Genomic DNA, 15,017 nt, shown 5'->3' on the forward strand with positions numbered 1-15,017 from the left:
AGGCCAAATACTCCAAACTGCTATTCGGTGCATATGTACAAACAAGAGTCAAACTTTTCCCTCACCAGCCGAAGGCGCAGGGAGGCGACCGTCTCATCTGCAGGGGTAAACTCCAATGTAAACTCCAGACGGGGGCCCCAGGCTTCCTCTGTGCTGGGTCACATTTCCTGTGCCTCATTCTGTCATGGTGTCTTGTGAGCCATTCTTAGTCTGGCCTCTCACCTGAGACCAATTTGCCATGGGAGACCCTACCAGAAGCACAAAGGCTCCAGACAACACAACTTCCCAACTTGTCCTCTAACACGCCGAACGGAGGTGTTCCTTTGTCTCGCTTCATCAGCGAATCAGTCGTGACGCGCGAAGCCTCCGCGTGGCTTTCCATGACAAAATCTCTTGTTAAAAGTGAAATCTGCCAGAAAATGGCTGATGTCCAGCTCTTGTGATAACCAGAGAAAGAGCACACGACAGTCTCGTATCCACAGAACCATCAGCTTAGAAATGGTCCAGTGGTTTGTGCCGCGATGTCGCAGCTCGGAGCGTGGCGCACCGAGTGTCCTTAAAGGGGTCCTTAAAGCTGTAGTTAAAGTCCTTATTCTCTGTGAAGCCCGTAAAATTTTCACCGAAAGCCAGATAAATTTTTCGAATGGTTTCCAGGTGCCAGTCTCTAACAGCTTCTGAAAAAATTCTGATGGAAAAAAGTACTTTTCATTCCGCCATTTCCAGACAATGAAAATCTGACGAGGGGGCGGGACCACTCCTTCCCAAGGCGTGCTCACAGGCGAATGACATCACCGACAGGCGTGGAAAAACTCATGCATGTGCACGAGGGTTCAAGCATGTCTGATGTAAAAACATATGAATGAAATCCATATAGTTTTTGAAAAAAATAAAAAGGTACGATAATTTATTGACAGACCTCGTAAATCTGATTCAACGTCATTTACTGTGAACTGTCTGTGTTTGCATTTCTTTTCTTTTTTTTACACTCCCATAATCATCTTTAACACAGAAAACACCACAATTAAACATTAATTTATAGTGCGCTATTTTTTATGAAAAGAAACGACCACTGCTGAAAAAAAGGGATCAGATCTGTAAGCCTCAAAGCACTACAGTGGCTTAGTGGTTAGCACTGATGCCTAACAACAAGAATGTTGCGGGGTCACTTCCCGGCCTTTCTGTGTGAAGTATACATGTTCTCCGCGTGTCCATGTGGGTTTCCTCCAACAATCAAAAACATGCTTATTTAGGGTCTGCTCCTTTTTCAGCCACTGAGCAAGGCAGCGTCTCTACATCTGGAGTTGGTCTCCGGGCGCCGGACTGTGGCTGCACACTGCCCCTAGTGGTTGGATTGTGTCTAACTGCAATTAGGATGATTAAATGCAGAGGACACATTTCGTGGTATGTACAGTTGTATGTAAAAGTTTGGGCCCCCTGATGATTTCCATGATTTTCCTTTATAAATCATTGGTTGTTTGGATCAGAAATTTCAGTTAAATATATCATATAGCAGACAAACAATAGTGATATTTGAGAAGTGAAATGAAGTTTATAGGATTTACAGAAAGTGTGCAATAATTATTTAAACAAAATTAGGCAGGTGCATAAATTTGGGCACCCCAACAGAAAAAATACATCAATATTTAGTAGATCCTCCTTTTGCAGAAATAACAGCCTCTAAACGCTTCCAATGAGATTCTGGATTCTGGATGAAGGTTTTTTGGACCATTCTTCTTTACAAAACATCTCAGGTTTGTTGGTTTCTGAGCATGGACAGCCCGCTTACAATAACACCACAGATTTTCAATAATATTCAGGTCTGGGGACTGAGATGGCCATTCCAGAACGCTGTACTTGTTCCTCTGCATGAATGCCTTAGTAGATTTTGAGCAGTGTTTAGGGTCGTTGTCTTGTTGAAAGATCCAGCACCGTAACAACTTCAACTTTGTCACTGATTCATGAATATTGTTCTCAAGAATCTGCTGATAATTGCTGGAATCCATGTGACCCTCAACTTTAACAAGATTCCCAGTACCTGCACTGGCCACACAGCCCCAGAGCATGATGGAGCCACCTCCAAATTTTACTGTAGGTAGCAAGTGTTTTTCTTGGAATACTGTGTTCATTTTCAGCCATGCATACCGCCCCTTGTTATGTCCAAATAACTCAATTTTAGTTTCATCAGTCCACAGCACCTTATTCCAAAATGAAGCTGGCTCGTCCAAATGTGCTTTAGTATACATAAAGCAACTCTGTTTGTGGCGAGTACGCAGAAAAGGCTTCCTCTACATTACAGCATCATACAGCATCTCTTTGTGCAAAGTGTGCTGTATAGCTGAACGATGCACAGAGACACTATCTGCAGCAAGATCATGTTGTAGGTCTTTGGAGCAGGTCTGTGGGCTGACTATGACTGTTCTCACCATCCTTCACTTCAGCTTATCTGAGATTTTTCTTGGCCTGCCACTTCGGGCCTTAATGAGCACTGTGCCTGTGGTCTTCCATTTCCTCACGATGTTCCTCACAGTGGAAACTGACAGCTGAGATAATTATAGTGGGCGATTTTAACATCCACACAGATGCTGAGAATGACAGCCTCAACACTGCATTTAATCTATTATTAGACTCTATCGGCTTTGCTCAAAAAGTAAATGAGTCCACCCACCACTTTAATCATATCTTAGATCTTGTTCTGACTTATGGTATGGAAATAGAAGACTCCCTGAAAACTCCCTTCTGTCTGATCATTTCTTAATAACATTTACATTTACTCTGATGGACTACCCAGCAGTGGGGAATAAGTTTCATTACACTAGAAGTCTTTCAGAAAGCGCTGTAACTAGGTTTAAGGATATGATTCCTTCTTTATGTTCTCTAATGCCATATACCAACACAGTGCAGAGTAGCTACCTAAACTCTGTAAGTGAGATAGAGTATCTTGTCAATAGTTTTACATCCTCATTGAAGACAACTTTGGATGCTGTAGCTCCTCTAAAAAAAGAGAGCTTTAAATCAGAAGTGCCTGACTCCGTGGTATAACTCACAAACTCGTAGCTTAAAGCAGATAACCCGTAAGTTGGAGAGGAAATGGCGTCTCACTAATTTAGAAGATCTTCACTTAGCCTGGAAAAAGAGTCTGTTGCTCTATAAAAAAGCCCTCCGTAAAGCTAGGACATCTTTCTACTCATCACTAATTGAAGAAAATAAGAACAACCCCAGGTTTCTTTTCAGCACTGTAGCCAGGCTGACAAAGAGTCAGAGCTCTATTGAGCTGAGTATTCCATTAACTTTAACTAGTAATGACTTCATGACTTTCTTTGCTAACAAAATTTTAACTATTAGAGAAAAAATTACTCATAACCATCCCAAAGACGTATCGTTATCTTTGGCTGCTTTCAGTGATGCCGGTATTTGGTTAGACTCTTTCTCTCCGATTGTTCTGTCTGAGTTATTTTCATTAGTTACTTCATCCAAACCATCAACATGTTTATTAGACCCCATTCCTACCAGGCTGTTCAAGGAAGCCCTACCATTATTTAATGCTTCGATCTTAAATATGATCAATCTATCTTTGTTAGTTGGCTATGTACCACAGGCTTTTAAGGTGGCAGTAATTAAACCATTACTTAAAAAGCCATCACTTGACCCAGCTATCTTAGGTAATTATAGGCCAATCTCCAACCTTCCTTTTCTCTCAAAAATTCTTGAAAGGGTAGTTGTAAAACAGCTAACTGATCATCTGCAGAGGAATGGTCTATTTGAAGAGTTTCAGTCAGGTTTTAGAATTCATCATAGTACAAAATGACCTCTAATTTCCTGCTTTTAAACTCAGATAAAACTGAAGTTATTGTACTTGGCCCCACAAATCTTAGAAACATGGTGTCTAACCAGATCCTTACTCTGGATGGCCTTACCCTGACCTCTAGTAATACTGTGAGAAATCTTGGAGTCATTTTTGATCAGGATATGTCCTTCAATGCGCATATTAAACAAATATGTACGACTGCTTTTTTTGCATTTGCGCAATATCTCTAAAATTTGAAAGGTCTGTTCTCAGAGTGATGCTGAAAAACTAATTCATGCATTTATTTCCTCTAGGCTGGACTATTGTAATTCATTATTATCAGGTTGTCCTAAAAGTTCCATGAAAAGCCTTCAGTTAATTCAAAATGCTGCAGCTAGAGTACTGACGGGGACTAGAAGGAGAGAGCATATCTCACCCATATTGGCCTCTCTTCATTGGCTTCCTGTTAATTCTAGAATAGAATTTAAAATTCTTCTTCTTACTTATAAGGTTTTGAATAATCAGGTCCCATCTTATCTTAGGGACCTCGTAGTACCATATCACCCCAATAGAGTGCTTCGCTCTCAGACTGCAGGCTTACTTGTAGTTCCTAGGGTTTGTAAGAGTAGAATGGGAGGCAGAGCCTTCAGCTTTCAGGCTCCTCTCCTGTGGAACCAGCTCCCAATTCAGATCAGGGAGACAGACACCCTCTCTACTTTTAAGATTAGGCTTAAAACTTTCCTTTTTGCTAAAGCTTATAGTTAGGGCTGGATCAGGTGACCCTGAACCATCCCTTAGTTATGCTGCTATAGACGTAGACTGCTGGGGGGTTCCCATGATGCACTGTTTCTTTCTCTTTTGCTCTGTATGCACCACTCTGCATTTAATCATTAGTGATCGATCTCTGCTCCCCTCCACAGCATGTCTTTTTCCTGGTTCTCTCCCTCAGCCCCAACCAGTCCCAGCAGAAGACTGCCCCTCCCTGAGCCTGGTTCTGCTGGAGGTTTCTTCCTGTTAAAAGGGAGTTTTTCCTTCCCACTGTAGCCAAGTGCTTGCTCACAGGGGGTCGTTTTGACCGTTGGGGTTTTACATAATTATTGTATGGCCTTGCCTTACAATATAAAGCGCCTTGGGGCAACTGTTTGTTGTGATTTGGCGCTATATAAAAAAATTGATTGATTGATTGATTGATTGATTGAGATAGCTTTTTGTATCCTTCCCCTAAACCACGATGTTCAACAATCTTTGTTTTCAGGTCATTCAAGAGTTGTTTAGAGGCTCCCATGTTGCCACTTATTGGAAAAGCTGCAAAGAGGGGAAACATTTGCAAATGGCCATCTTATATACCCTTTCTCATGATCGGATTCACCTGTGTAAGGAGGTCAAGGGTCAATGAGCTTATCAAACCAATTTTGTATTCAAATAATTAGTGCTAAATGTATTCAAATCAATAAAATGACAAGGGTGCCCAAATGTATGCACCTGCCCAATTTTGTTTAAATAATTATTGCACACTTTCTGTAAATACTAGAAACTTCATTTCACTTCTCAAATATCACTGTGTTTGTCTGCTATATGATATATTTAATTGAAATTTCTGATCCAAACAACCAATGATTTATAAAGGAAAATCATGAAAATTATCAGGGGGGCACAAACCACAAAAGTGGTCTGTGTGAGGCACAGGGACGGGGGTCTGACAGCAGATGAGTGGGGCAGCGAGGTGACTACAAGATGGAGAATGTTGCCATGACGGGGAGTCAGCTTTGTGACACCCTGCCTGATGCGACGATTATCACAAAGCACAGGAACGGAAAGGTCGACTGGTGACAGTGGTGGGCACAGTTCAGCTAATCCAACAGCAGATAATTATTGAAGCTAATGTTTTTACTCTCGGATTAGCTTTTCAGATACGTTTTTAAACCATCATCGGACCAATTATCTTCCAATAAATTTAGTTCCAATAACTTTTTTTTTTTTTTTTTTTTGCTGGTAAAGTGAGCAAAGTTTAACTGTCAAAAACGTTTGTAAACCCTAAAATCAAACATTTTAGTCCATCTTTTGTGTGTTTGTAGCAGACTGGCTGCCTGTCACTTGCTGATGATGTCAACATTAAGTGCAAAATGTGACTGGCTCATCGATGCAGGGAGCATTGTGGGTAGTGTAGTTTAGGTTCACTTTGGACATTACAGTGAGTGAGTTTGCTCTACACGAAAACAAAATGGACTAATTTTAACATTATTATATTTTATTTCTTTGTGGCTGTAATTTAATCACCAAGACTTGGTGGGGGAGAGGAGCTCTCATGGCGCAGCTGTGTGTACAGAGGGACTTTTCTTCATGTTTAGACACTGGATTTTTTTTTTTTAAAAAGACACTTTATGTGGATTATTTATTCAGATGAATCCCACTGAAACTAACAGGTAAGTACTAGGTGTATTTTATTCTGCCAGTCACTGCATTAATGGACGTATTTTGGTTGTTGAAGCCGCAGGGTTCAAAGCGTGCAAAAAAAGCAGTAGCTTTTTAGTTTGTAAATGAGGGTGTATCTAATACCGAGATAAACTGTGACTTCTAATACTGTGTTTTACTGCTTTTGAAAGATGATGACAATGTTTGGGGTTTTATTTTTTTATTCATTCATTTTTCATGCGTTCTTATGTGTTTGTGATCCTTGAATTTACAGCAGTGAAAAGTGAAAGTGCAACTGGTTTAGCAGCCGCCGGCAGTGTGATCTGATGTGGCCGTGTCCGAATAAAAGTTATCGGTTTTCAGTTATCTGTAATAAAGATAAATTGTTTTAGCAGTTTATTGGTTTAGCATCATAAAATCTAACTTTTCAGTTATTGGATTAATGGTTATCAAAGCTAACCTTTTGGTTAGCTGTGTCCACCACTGACTGGTGACATGTTGAAGCCACCTCCAAGAACGCTACGTCCACGCCAGGCAGGAACGCCTCGCACCCCCCATGGAAGAACAGATCAACCATTTTCAGGGAATGTTCATCAATGTTCAATCAAAAACATTTTCAGTTAAAATGTGTTATTGTGAACATTCTGCTCTCTGTCTCACGTTTCCACTCACTGTCATTTATTCTGAGTGAAGTAAACATTTACCAACCCAACGCTCAAAGTTTGGAAAACCAACAATCAAGTCCTCGTTATCCGGGTTCGTAGTAAATCAGACCCTGAAAATCCTTTAATTTTTCAGTATTTGTTACATTTACATGCAAATCTTTTTGTATCAACAAACCTGAGCTGACTTTGTTGTGAGAGGGTGAAAGTACTGCATGCAGTAGTACCACACACACTACTTTGTGGTACTTTGTGCTGATACCAGTGACAGTGTTTGTGGTACTAATACACAGGAAGCTGTTCTGCACAATAAAATTTAACACAATCTTAATCACTGTGTTAAAGGATTTAATTAAAAAAATCTTCTTCATAAAATTAAGGTCAGACTGAATCCTAATTTTAACATTCAGAGTTTGATCACATTTACTGTTTAGTGTCAAATTTATTCCGACATGTTGATGACTGTAAAATGATTTTTATCTTCAATAAAAACTTGATCTTATTACTTTGAACTGTTTTTTTTAAAGACCTGCTGTTTATTTCTCTCCGTCTTGAAACGAGTCTGTTCATTCTGTCTTTTCCGTGTGAGAATCAAACGTACCCGGAGCGGTGAGGACGGAGCCGAGCAGCACGCAGATCCACAGGGTGCGCTTCATTTTCACCTCGGGACACACAGTCGACACGGACGTGTTCGGCCTCACGCAGACACTGAGCGCGCGTCACTGCTGCGGCTGTGTTCTTCAGCTGGGCGGGGCCTCAGCGACCGCCCACTGGGAGGAGCATCAGTATCGGCTCATTCAAGAACAGCTGCAGGGGCCACGCCCACTCTTATCTACAACGCAATCCAGTTTAAGAGATGATGTAACAGTTCATGAAGGACCTCACTGACGTCATGTGACCACAGAATCATGGCTGCCAGCTTCCTGTTAGCCTCAGTGGCTAAGAAAATTGATTTTATAACACTGGTCAAAAAAAAAAAAAAAAAACCTTTAAGAGGTGATTAGTGTCATTTTGTGGTGCTGAATCCAAATCTGAGCTCAGATTTCCTTAATCACGTTTTTTTTTTTTTTTTTTTTTTGCAAGCTGCATGTTCTGCATTGACAGATTATTACACAGAAGTTGCTCTTTCACTCACAAGTTTAACGCCACTCATCGCGCACAAAAGCAACTTCAAAAGTGTAGTTTTTAAACGGGGTTTGTGAAATGTGAACAACAGCTGTAATATGGTTTATGGCGCCATACAGGTGTGAGACTGCAGCTTTTGCGTCGATAAGACAAATATGTTTTCATATCTCAAAAACTTGATTGGAAAAAACTAACACCAGATTTGGATTCAACCCCCCCCCCAATGACCCAGAATCCATAAAAAATAGTCCACGCTAGAACAATTGTATTGACCAGTGTAATTTTAGATAACTGAATTTAACGACACCGCAGAGACGGGTAATCCGAACGGTCCCCCCGTCTTCACTGCGCATACGTCTTTTATGAGCATCAGCAGTGATTCACTGATTATCACCTCATTTCTGCTTCAAACTGCCTCCACTCACCATCCAGCTCAGCCACAGATATCTGAAGCTTTTGTACAACAATCATTTCCACATAAATTCAGCATTATTTCATCATAAAAGATGGGGGAATGATCGGAGCACCACAGCGTGTCTGAGTCTGGCTCTCTGAGTCTGACTCTTTAAACTCAAAGCGATCAAAGAGAACAAAGTGATTATTAACCATCAGATGACAAAGTAAAATCTCTTAAACCATTGTAAAGTCAGTTTTAAGCAAAAACGAGGTCATAATCGGTGAGTCGCTGCTGACACTCCGAAATGACACGTGTGCAGTGAAGGCAGGGGGGTTGGGAATTAGCGGAACCAGTTCAGTCTGTGACACCGGCTTCAGGCAGTAAAACTCCACTCAGGTTTTTGTTCCATTCCCGCGGTAAACCAGTGGATTCCTCAGTGGCGTCATCTGTTTCAGGTGCACAGGTAGAAAACGACTTTGGGTTTCCCACCTCTGAGCAGAAAAACAACCCCTGCACCACAGAGGGGGCGTGGCCTCAAAGGAAAGCTCTGAAACAAAGCTTCAGCACAGAGATTCGACACAAACATCAACTGAGTTTATTTTGTAAAAAAATAAAATAAAATATATATATATATATATATATATATAAAACACAGAAAGGTGAATATATCAATGATACATGGATGACACAATAAAGCGTATAGGTTTATTTCCATTGTGGTCTTTGTGAGGCCAACACTTGACAACACTGAGGAGCTCAATTGAGAATGAACAAGTCAACGAGGAGAGGTGATGTTCTCGTGGTTAAAGCATTGGGCTTGAGACCAGAGGATCCTCGGTTCAAACACCAGTCTGACCAGAAAATCACTAAGGTCCTTAATCCCCTAGTTGCTCCCGATGTGTAGTGAGCACCTTGCATGGCAGCACCCTGACATCGGTGTGTGAGTGTATCTGTGTGAATGGGTAAATGTGAGGCATCATTGTAAATCGCTCTGAGCTTCTGATGCAGAAGTACTATATAAATGCAGTCCATTTACCATTTACTAGTCAGACACTAGAATCTCATCAATTAATGTAAATACCAATAAATGTATAGTTAATTTTATATATATATATATATATATATATATATATATATATATATATATATATATATATATATTTATATATATATATATATATATATATATATATATATATATATATATATATATATATATATATATATATATATATATATATATATATATATATATATATATATATAGTGGCTGGCAAAAGTATTCAGCCCCTTGATATTTCACGCTTTTAAATTTGTTTATCCCATTTCAAATACAAAAAGTAAGTCAGGCTTCTCAATATAAAATTTTTTTTAAATTATCTTCCTTAGACTCAAACTCAAAGCAAATCTCTACAACTTGATATCAATTAATTAAAAAAATAAAAACCAAGATGATGGGTTGCATAAGTAATCAGCCCCTTTGGTATAATACCTGTAAATAATCAGTTTTACTGCCAGTTTTCTTCAGACAAGTCAGGGGATGGATACATGAACATTTCCAAGTCACTGAATATGTCCTGAACTTTATTTACATCAGTTATGAAGAAATACAAACAGCATGACACTCTATGGTAAATCTGTGTGGAGTAGACAGTTCACATCGCAGATGTACCTTCTGGCAAATTGTAGGTGAACTTTCAAGTCTTCTTTTTAATAAAATCCTCCTCTGTACCTCTTCATCATGAAGCTGTATAACTGGGGATACAAAATGCAAAACATGCACTGTGCACAATTTCTCCAATCACAGCCACAGAATCCTGTAACTTCTTCTGGGTGTCTTGGTGGCTTTCCTCACTCTTCTCCTTCTTGCACAGTCACTCAGTTTTTGAGACCTGGCAGCAAAGAGAAAACACAGTATCATCAGTTCATCAGCCAGTTGCAAGAAGCCCTCACTGAAGATACACCGGAAGGTGAAGAGAGTGCGATTGATGCCAAGTGGTCCCACCTCCGAGATGCTGTGTACAACTTGGCCATCAATGCCTATGGGAAAAAGGAACGCAAAAATGCAGACTGGTATGAGGCCCACTGGGGAGAAATGGAGCCTGTGACTGAGGCCAAGACAAGAGCCCTCCTAAAAGGCAGCGCCCAGTCCCAGCACCTTAGAAGCCCTCAAAGCTACCAAGAGAAAAGCCCAGCAAACCGCCCACCACTGTGCCAACACATACTGGCTGAACCTCTGCAGCAGTATACAGACAGCTGCCAACACTGGGGTTGCCAAAGGCATGTATGAGAGCATCAAGAAGGCAACAGGCCAATCCAGCTCCAAGTCTTCCTCACTCAATCAAAGACAGGCGAAGACATCACAGACCAGGGGAAACAGCTGCAGCCCTGGGTTGAGTACTATCTCGAGCTGTACACAACCCAGAACATTGTCACAGCCCTCAAGAAGTTACTGCAATAATTATTGAGGCATCTTCCTTCTCAGCACTGATGAGAAGGCCTTCGCCCATGTTGCCTTAGCATGTCTACAGACCATGGCCTCACGTGTTTACCCAGAGTCCCAGTGTGGCTTTCAAGCTGGGAGGTCTACTGTGGACATGAACTTTTCAATATGCCAGCTGCAGGAGAAGTGTCAAGAGCAGCAAATGCCATTCTACATCGCCTTCACTGACCTGAACAAGGCTTTCTACTTGGTCAGTCCAAGCAGATTCTTCAGGCTCCTGCAGAAGATCTACTGTCCCCCAAAACTCTTTTCCTTGGTCTCTTTGTTCCATGAGAACATGCACAGTACAGTTTGCTTCAATGGCACAACATCAGAGGCCTTCCCAGTTAGCAGTGGGCTGAAACAGGGCTGTGTCCTTGCGCCGACGCTCTTCAGAATCTTCTTCTCCATGCTTCTCCAATGTGCCTTGAAGGATTGCAGCGAAGGAGTGTATATTCAGACGAAAACCAATGGCAAGCTCTTCAACATCGCCCGACTTCGCGCCAAGACCAAGGTTGTGAAGGTACTCATCCGTGAGATGCTCTTTGCCGACGATGCAGCCTTGACATCACACTACGAAGATGGTCTACAGCAGCTTGTTAGTCACCTCTCTCACATCTGCAAGGAGTTTGGACTGACCATCAGTCTGAAGAAGACAAACATCATGGCACAGGGCATAGTTGCTCCCCCTAACACTGACATTGATGGGTACAGCCTGGAAGTAGTGGAGCACTTCACATACTTTGGGTCAACCATCTCTAACTCAATCTCCATTGATGCAAAGATGAACAGCAGGATTGTGAAGGCAGCAGCAGTTATGGCAAGACTAAGCCACAGTGTCTGGAACAACTCCAGCCTCACTGAGAAGACAAAACTGTGCGTCTACCAGACCTGCGTGCTCAGCACACTCCTCTACAGTAGCAAGGCATGGACTGCCTTCACCAGACATGAGAAAAAGCTCAACAGCTACCAGCTGAGGTGCCTTAGATGAATTCTGCACATCAGATGGCAGGACAAGGTTCCCAACACAGAGGTCTTGGAACGCGCCACCATGTGCAGCATGTTCACCATTCTTGACAAAAGGCACCTTCACTGGCTTGGCTGCATCAGGAGAATGGATCCGGAATGCATTCCTAAAGATCTACTGTACGGTGAGCAGGCAGAGGGCACTTGTTTGGCTGGTTGACCACGTCTGGACTTCAAGGATGTCTGCAAGAAAAATCTGAAAATGTGCTGTTGTGTGGGCCGCTGAAGAGGAGGTACTGCTGGCCCACCACCAGAAGGCGCCCTGCCTGAAGTGCGGGCTTCATGCATGAGAGGGCGCCGGAGCAACCGGGAGTGGCAGCTGGCATTCATCACCAGCACCAGCTGTCACTCATCATCACCACAACCACATCTCCATAAAAGCCGGGCAGCATCTTCACCTCACTGCCGAGAAATTGTCTACCAATCAGGTAAACACTCAGCCGTAGTTTTGTGCCATACTATCGTTCTGAACATTTGCAGGCGTTCCTGTTGACTGGTCAGCAGCTGGAAGCTGGGAGGAGACGACGCTCTTCGCTCCTCGGATAAGTAGTCTTTCAGGCGCTGCACGTTATTGTTCCTGTGTGACTGTGCTTAAGAGGTGGAGGTGATACCCACCCTTTCTGACTGTTTGCTGGGTGTTCACGCACCCACCATCACCTGTCTGTTCTTCCTGCCAGCAGTACCCAATCTGACAGCCGGAGGCAGTGGCCACCTGGGGACCCAGTGCTTGGTGGCTCCGGGGTGCTTCAGATCCAGTGGCAGTGGAAAACGTGTGGGATCCGGCTCTTCTCTGGACGTGCATCTTCTATCCTCGAGCCTGCCCCCCTCGAACCCCCCCCCATCCCCTGAAGCATACATAAGCCTTCTGGAACCATACGGAGGTTGTGTCGAGACGTGCGCAGACTTCTTAATGCAGTGTTCGCTCATCTTTGCACAGCGTCCCGTTATGTACGCGTCAGATGCCAGCCGGGTGGCTTATGTTATTAATTTGCTTCGAGGAGAGGCATGCGCCTGGGCTACGGTGCTTTGGGAGCAAAATCTACGGCTCCTAACGACATATACTGGATTTGTGAGGGAGTTTAAACAGGTGTTTGATCATCCCAATAGAGGCGAGACCGCTTCGACCGTGCTGCTGTCAATGAGACAGGGACGTCGGAGTGCAGCCGAGTATGCAGTCGACTTCCGCATTGCGGCTGCGAGGTCCGGCTGGAATGACGTTGCACTCCGCGCCGCCTTCGTAAAGGGACTGTCTCCGGTCCTGAAGGAGCACCTGCTGGCTAAGGATGAGCCGCGGGATTTTGACGGGCTTGTCGACCTGGTCATACCGGTTAGAAGAACACCGTCGGGAGTACGCACACAACAGCCAAGTTTCATCTGCCACCGGCCTCTCCCCGTTTGAAGTATGTTTGGGGTACCAGCCCCCATTGTTTCCGCTTGTGGAGGGAGAGGTCGGGGTGCCCTCGGTCCAGGCCCATCTGAGGAGGTGCCGTCGGGTGTGGCGCTCTGCCCGATCTGCCCTGCTCAAAGCCCGGATGAGGGCCAAGGCCCATGCAGACCGCCGGCGATCCCCGGCCCCTGCATACCAGCCCAGGCAGGAGGTTTGGCGAAGAACATTCCATTACAGGTGGAGTCTCAAAAACGAAAAGACTGATACATCGGTCCCTTCTCCATCCTCAAGGTCCTCAGCCTGGCCACAGTGAAGCTGAAGCTGCCAGCTTCACTGCGGATTCACCCAGTTTTCCACGTCTCCCGGATCAAGCCGTGCCACACCTCTTCCCTCTGCACTCCCGGACCGGCGCTGCCTCCTGTCCGGATCATCGATGGGGAGCCGGCCTGGACAGTGCGCAGGCTCCTGGACGTCCATCGATGGGGCCGGGGTTTCCAGTATCTGGTGGACTGGGAGGGTTATGGACCCGAAGAGCGCTCTTGGGTGAAGAGGAGCTTCATCCTGGACCCGGCTCTCCTGGCCAATTTCTACCGCCGGCATCCGGACAAACCTGGTCGGGTGCCAGGAGGCGCCCGTTGAGGGGGGGGGGGGTCCTGTTGTGTGGGCCGCTGAAGAGGAGGTACTGCTGGCCCACCACCAGAGGGCGCCCTGCCTGAAGTGCGGGCTTCAGGCACGAGAGGGCGCCGGAGCAACCGAGAGTGGCAGCTGGCATTCATCACCAGCACCAGCTGTCACTCATCATCACCACAACCACATCTCCATAAAAGCCGGGCAGCATCTTCACCTCACTGCCGAGAAATCGTCTACCAATCAGGTAAACACTCAGCCGTAGTTTTGTGCCATACTATCATTCTGAACATTTGCAGGCGTTCCTGTTGACTGGTCAGCAACTGGAAGCTGGGAGGAGACGATGCTCTTCGCTCCTCGGATAAGTAGTCTTTCAGGCGCTGCACGTTATTGGTCCTGTGTGACTGTGCTTAAGAGGTGGAGGTGATACCCACCCTTTCTGAGTGTTTGCTGGGTGTTCACACACCCACCATCACCTGTTTGTTCTTCCTGCCAGCAGTACCTGATCTGACAGCCGGAGGCAGTGGCCACCTGGGGACCCAGCACTTGGGTGCTTCAGATCCGGTGGCAGTGGAAAACGTGTGGGATCCGGCTCTTCTCTAGACGGGCGTCTTCTATCCTCGAGCCTACCCACACGTCACCGTGAATTATTGACTGTTGATCTAAATTGTGTCGTCTGTTGTTCTGTTGTGCACATTCACAACATTAAATTGTTATATTTTGGCTTATTCCATTGTCCGTTCATTTGCGCCCCCTGTTGTGGGTCTGTGTACCTACACTTTCACAACATGTGCAGCATCAATATCAACATGTGGGAGCAGTGTGCAGAGGACCATGCTGCCTGGAACCTTACTGTCAGTACAGGTGCACAGAGGGCTGAGCAGGAGAGGAACCAAGGTCTTGCTGAGCAATGAGCTAGGAGGAAGGAGCGACAGCGGCAGCCTCATTAGGCATCACAGTACACGTGCAACAAATGCAGCAGAGATTGTCACTTGTGCATTAGACTGATAGAAACAAAAGACAGATATTTCCTGTATATTCGTATTGTCAATTTTGTCTGTATCATGGCCCAAGCAGAGGGTCACCCCTTTGAGTCTGGTCTGCTTGAGGTTTCT

The 15,017-nt window shown here is 44.3% G+C and overlaps 1 protein-coding gene across 1 annotated transcript in view; it reads right to left on the minus strand.

The window, feature by feature from the left end:
- LOC117518702 (CD59 glycoprotein-like) overlaps positions 1 to 7,570 on the minus strand; it is a 30,171-nt gene extending 22,601 nt beyond the window's left edge. The window contains exon 1 of the mRNA XM_034179927.1: positions 7,460 to 7,570. Coding sequence (XP_034035818.1) covers positions 7,460 to 7,514 — 55 coding nt within the window. The 5' untranslated portion in view covers positions 7,515 to 7,570. The remainder of the gene's footprint in view (positions 1 to 7,459) is intronic.
- Positions 7,571 to 15,017: the final 7,447 nt, after the last annotated feature.

The sequence above is a fragment of the Thalassophryne amazonica genome, chromosome 1, assembly GCF_902500255.1.
Source record: "Thalassophryne amazonica chromosome 1, fThaAma1.1, whole genome shotgun sequence".
Lineage (NCBI taxonomy): Eukaryota > Metazoa > Chordata > Actinopteri > Batrachoidiformes > Batrachoididae > Thalassophryne > Thalassophryne amazonica.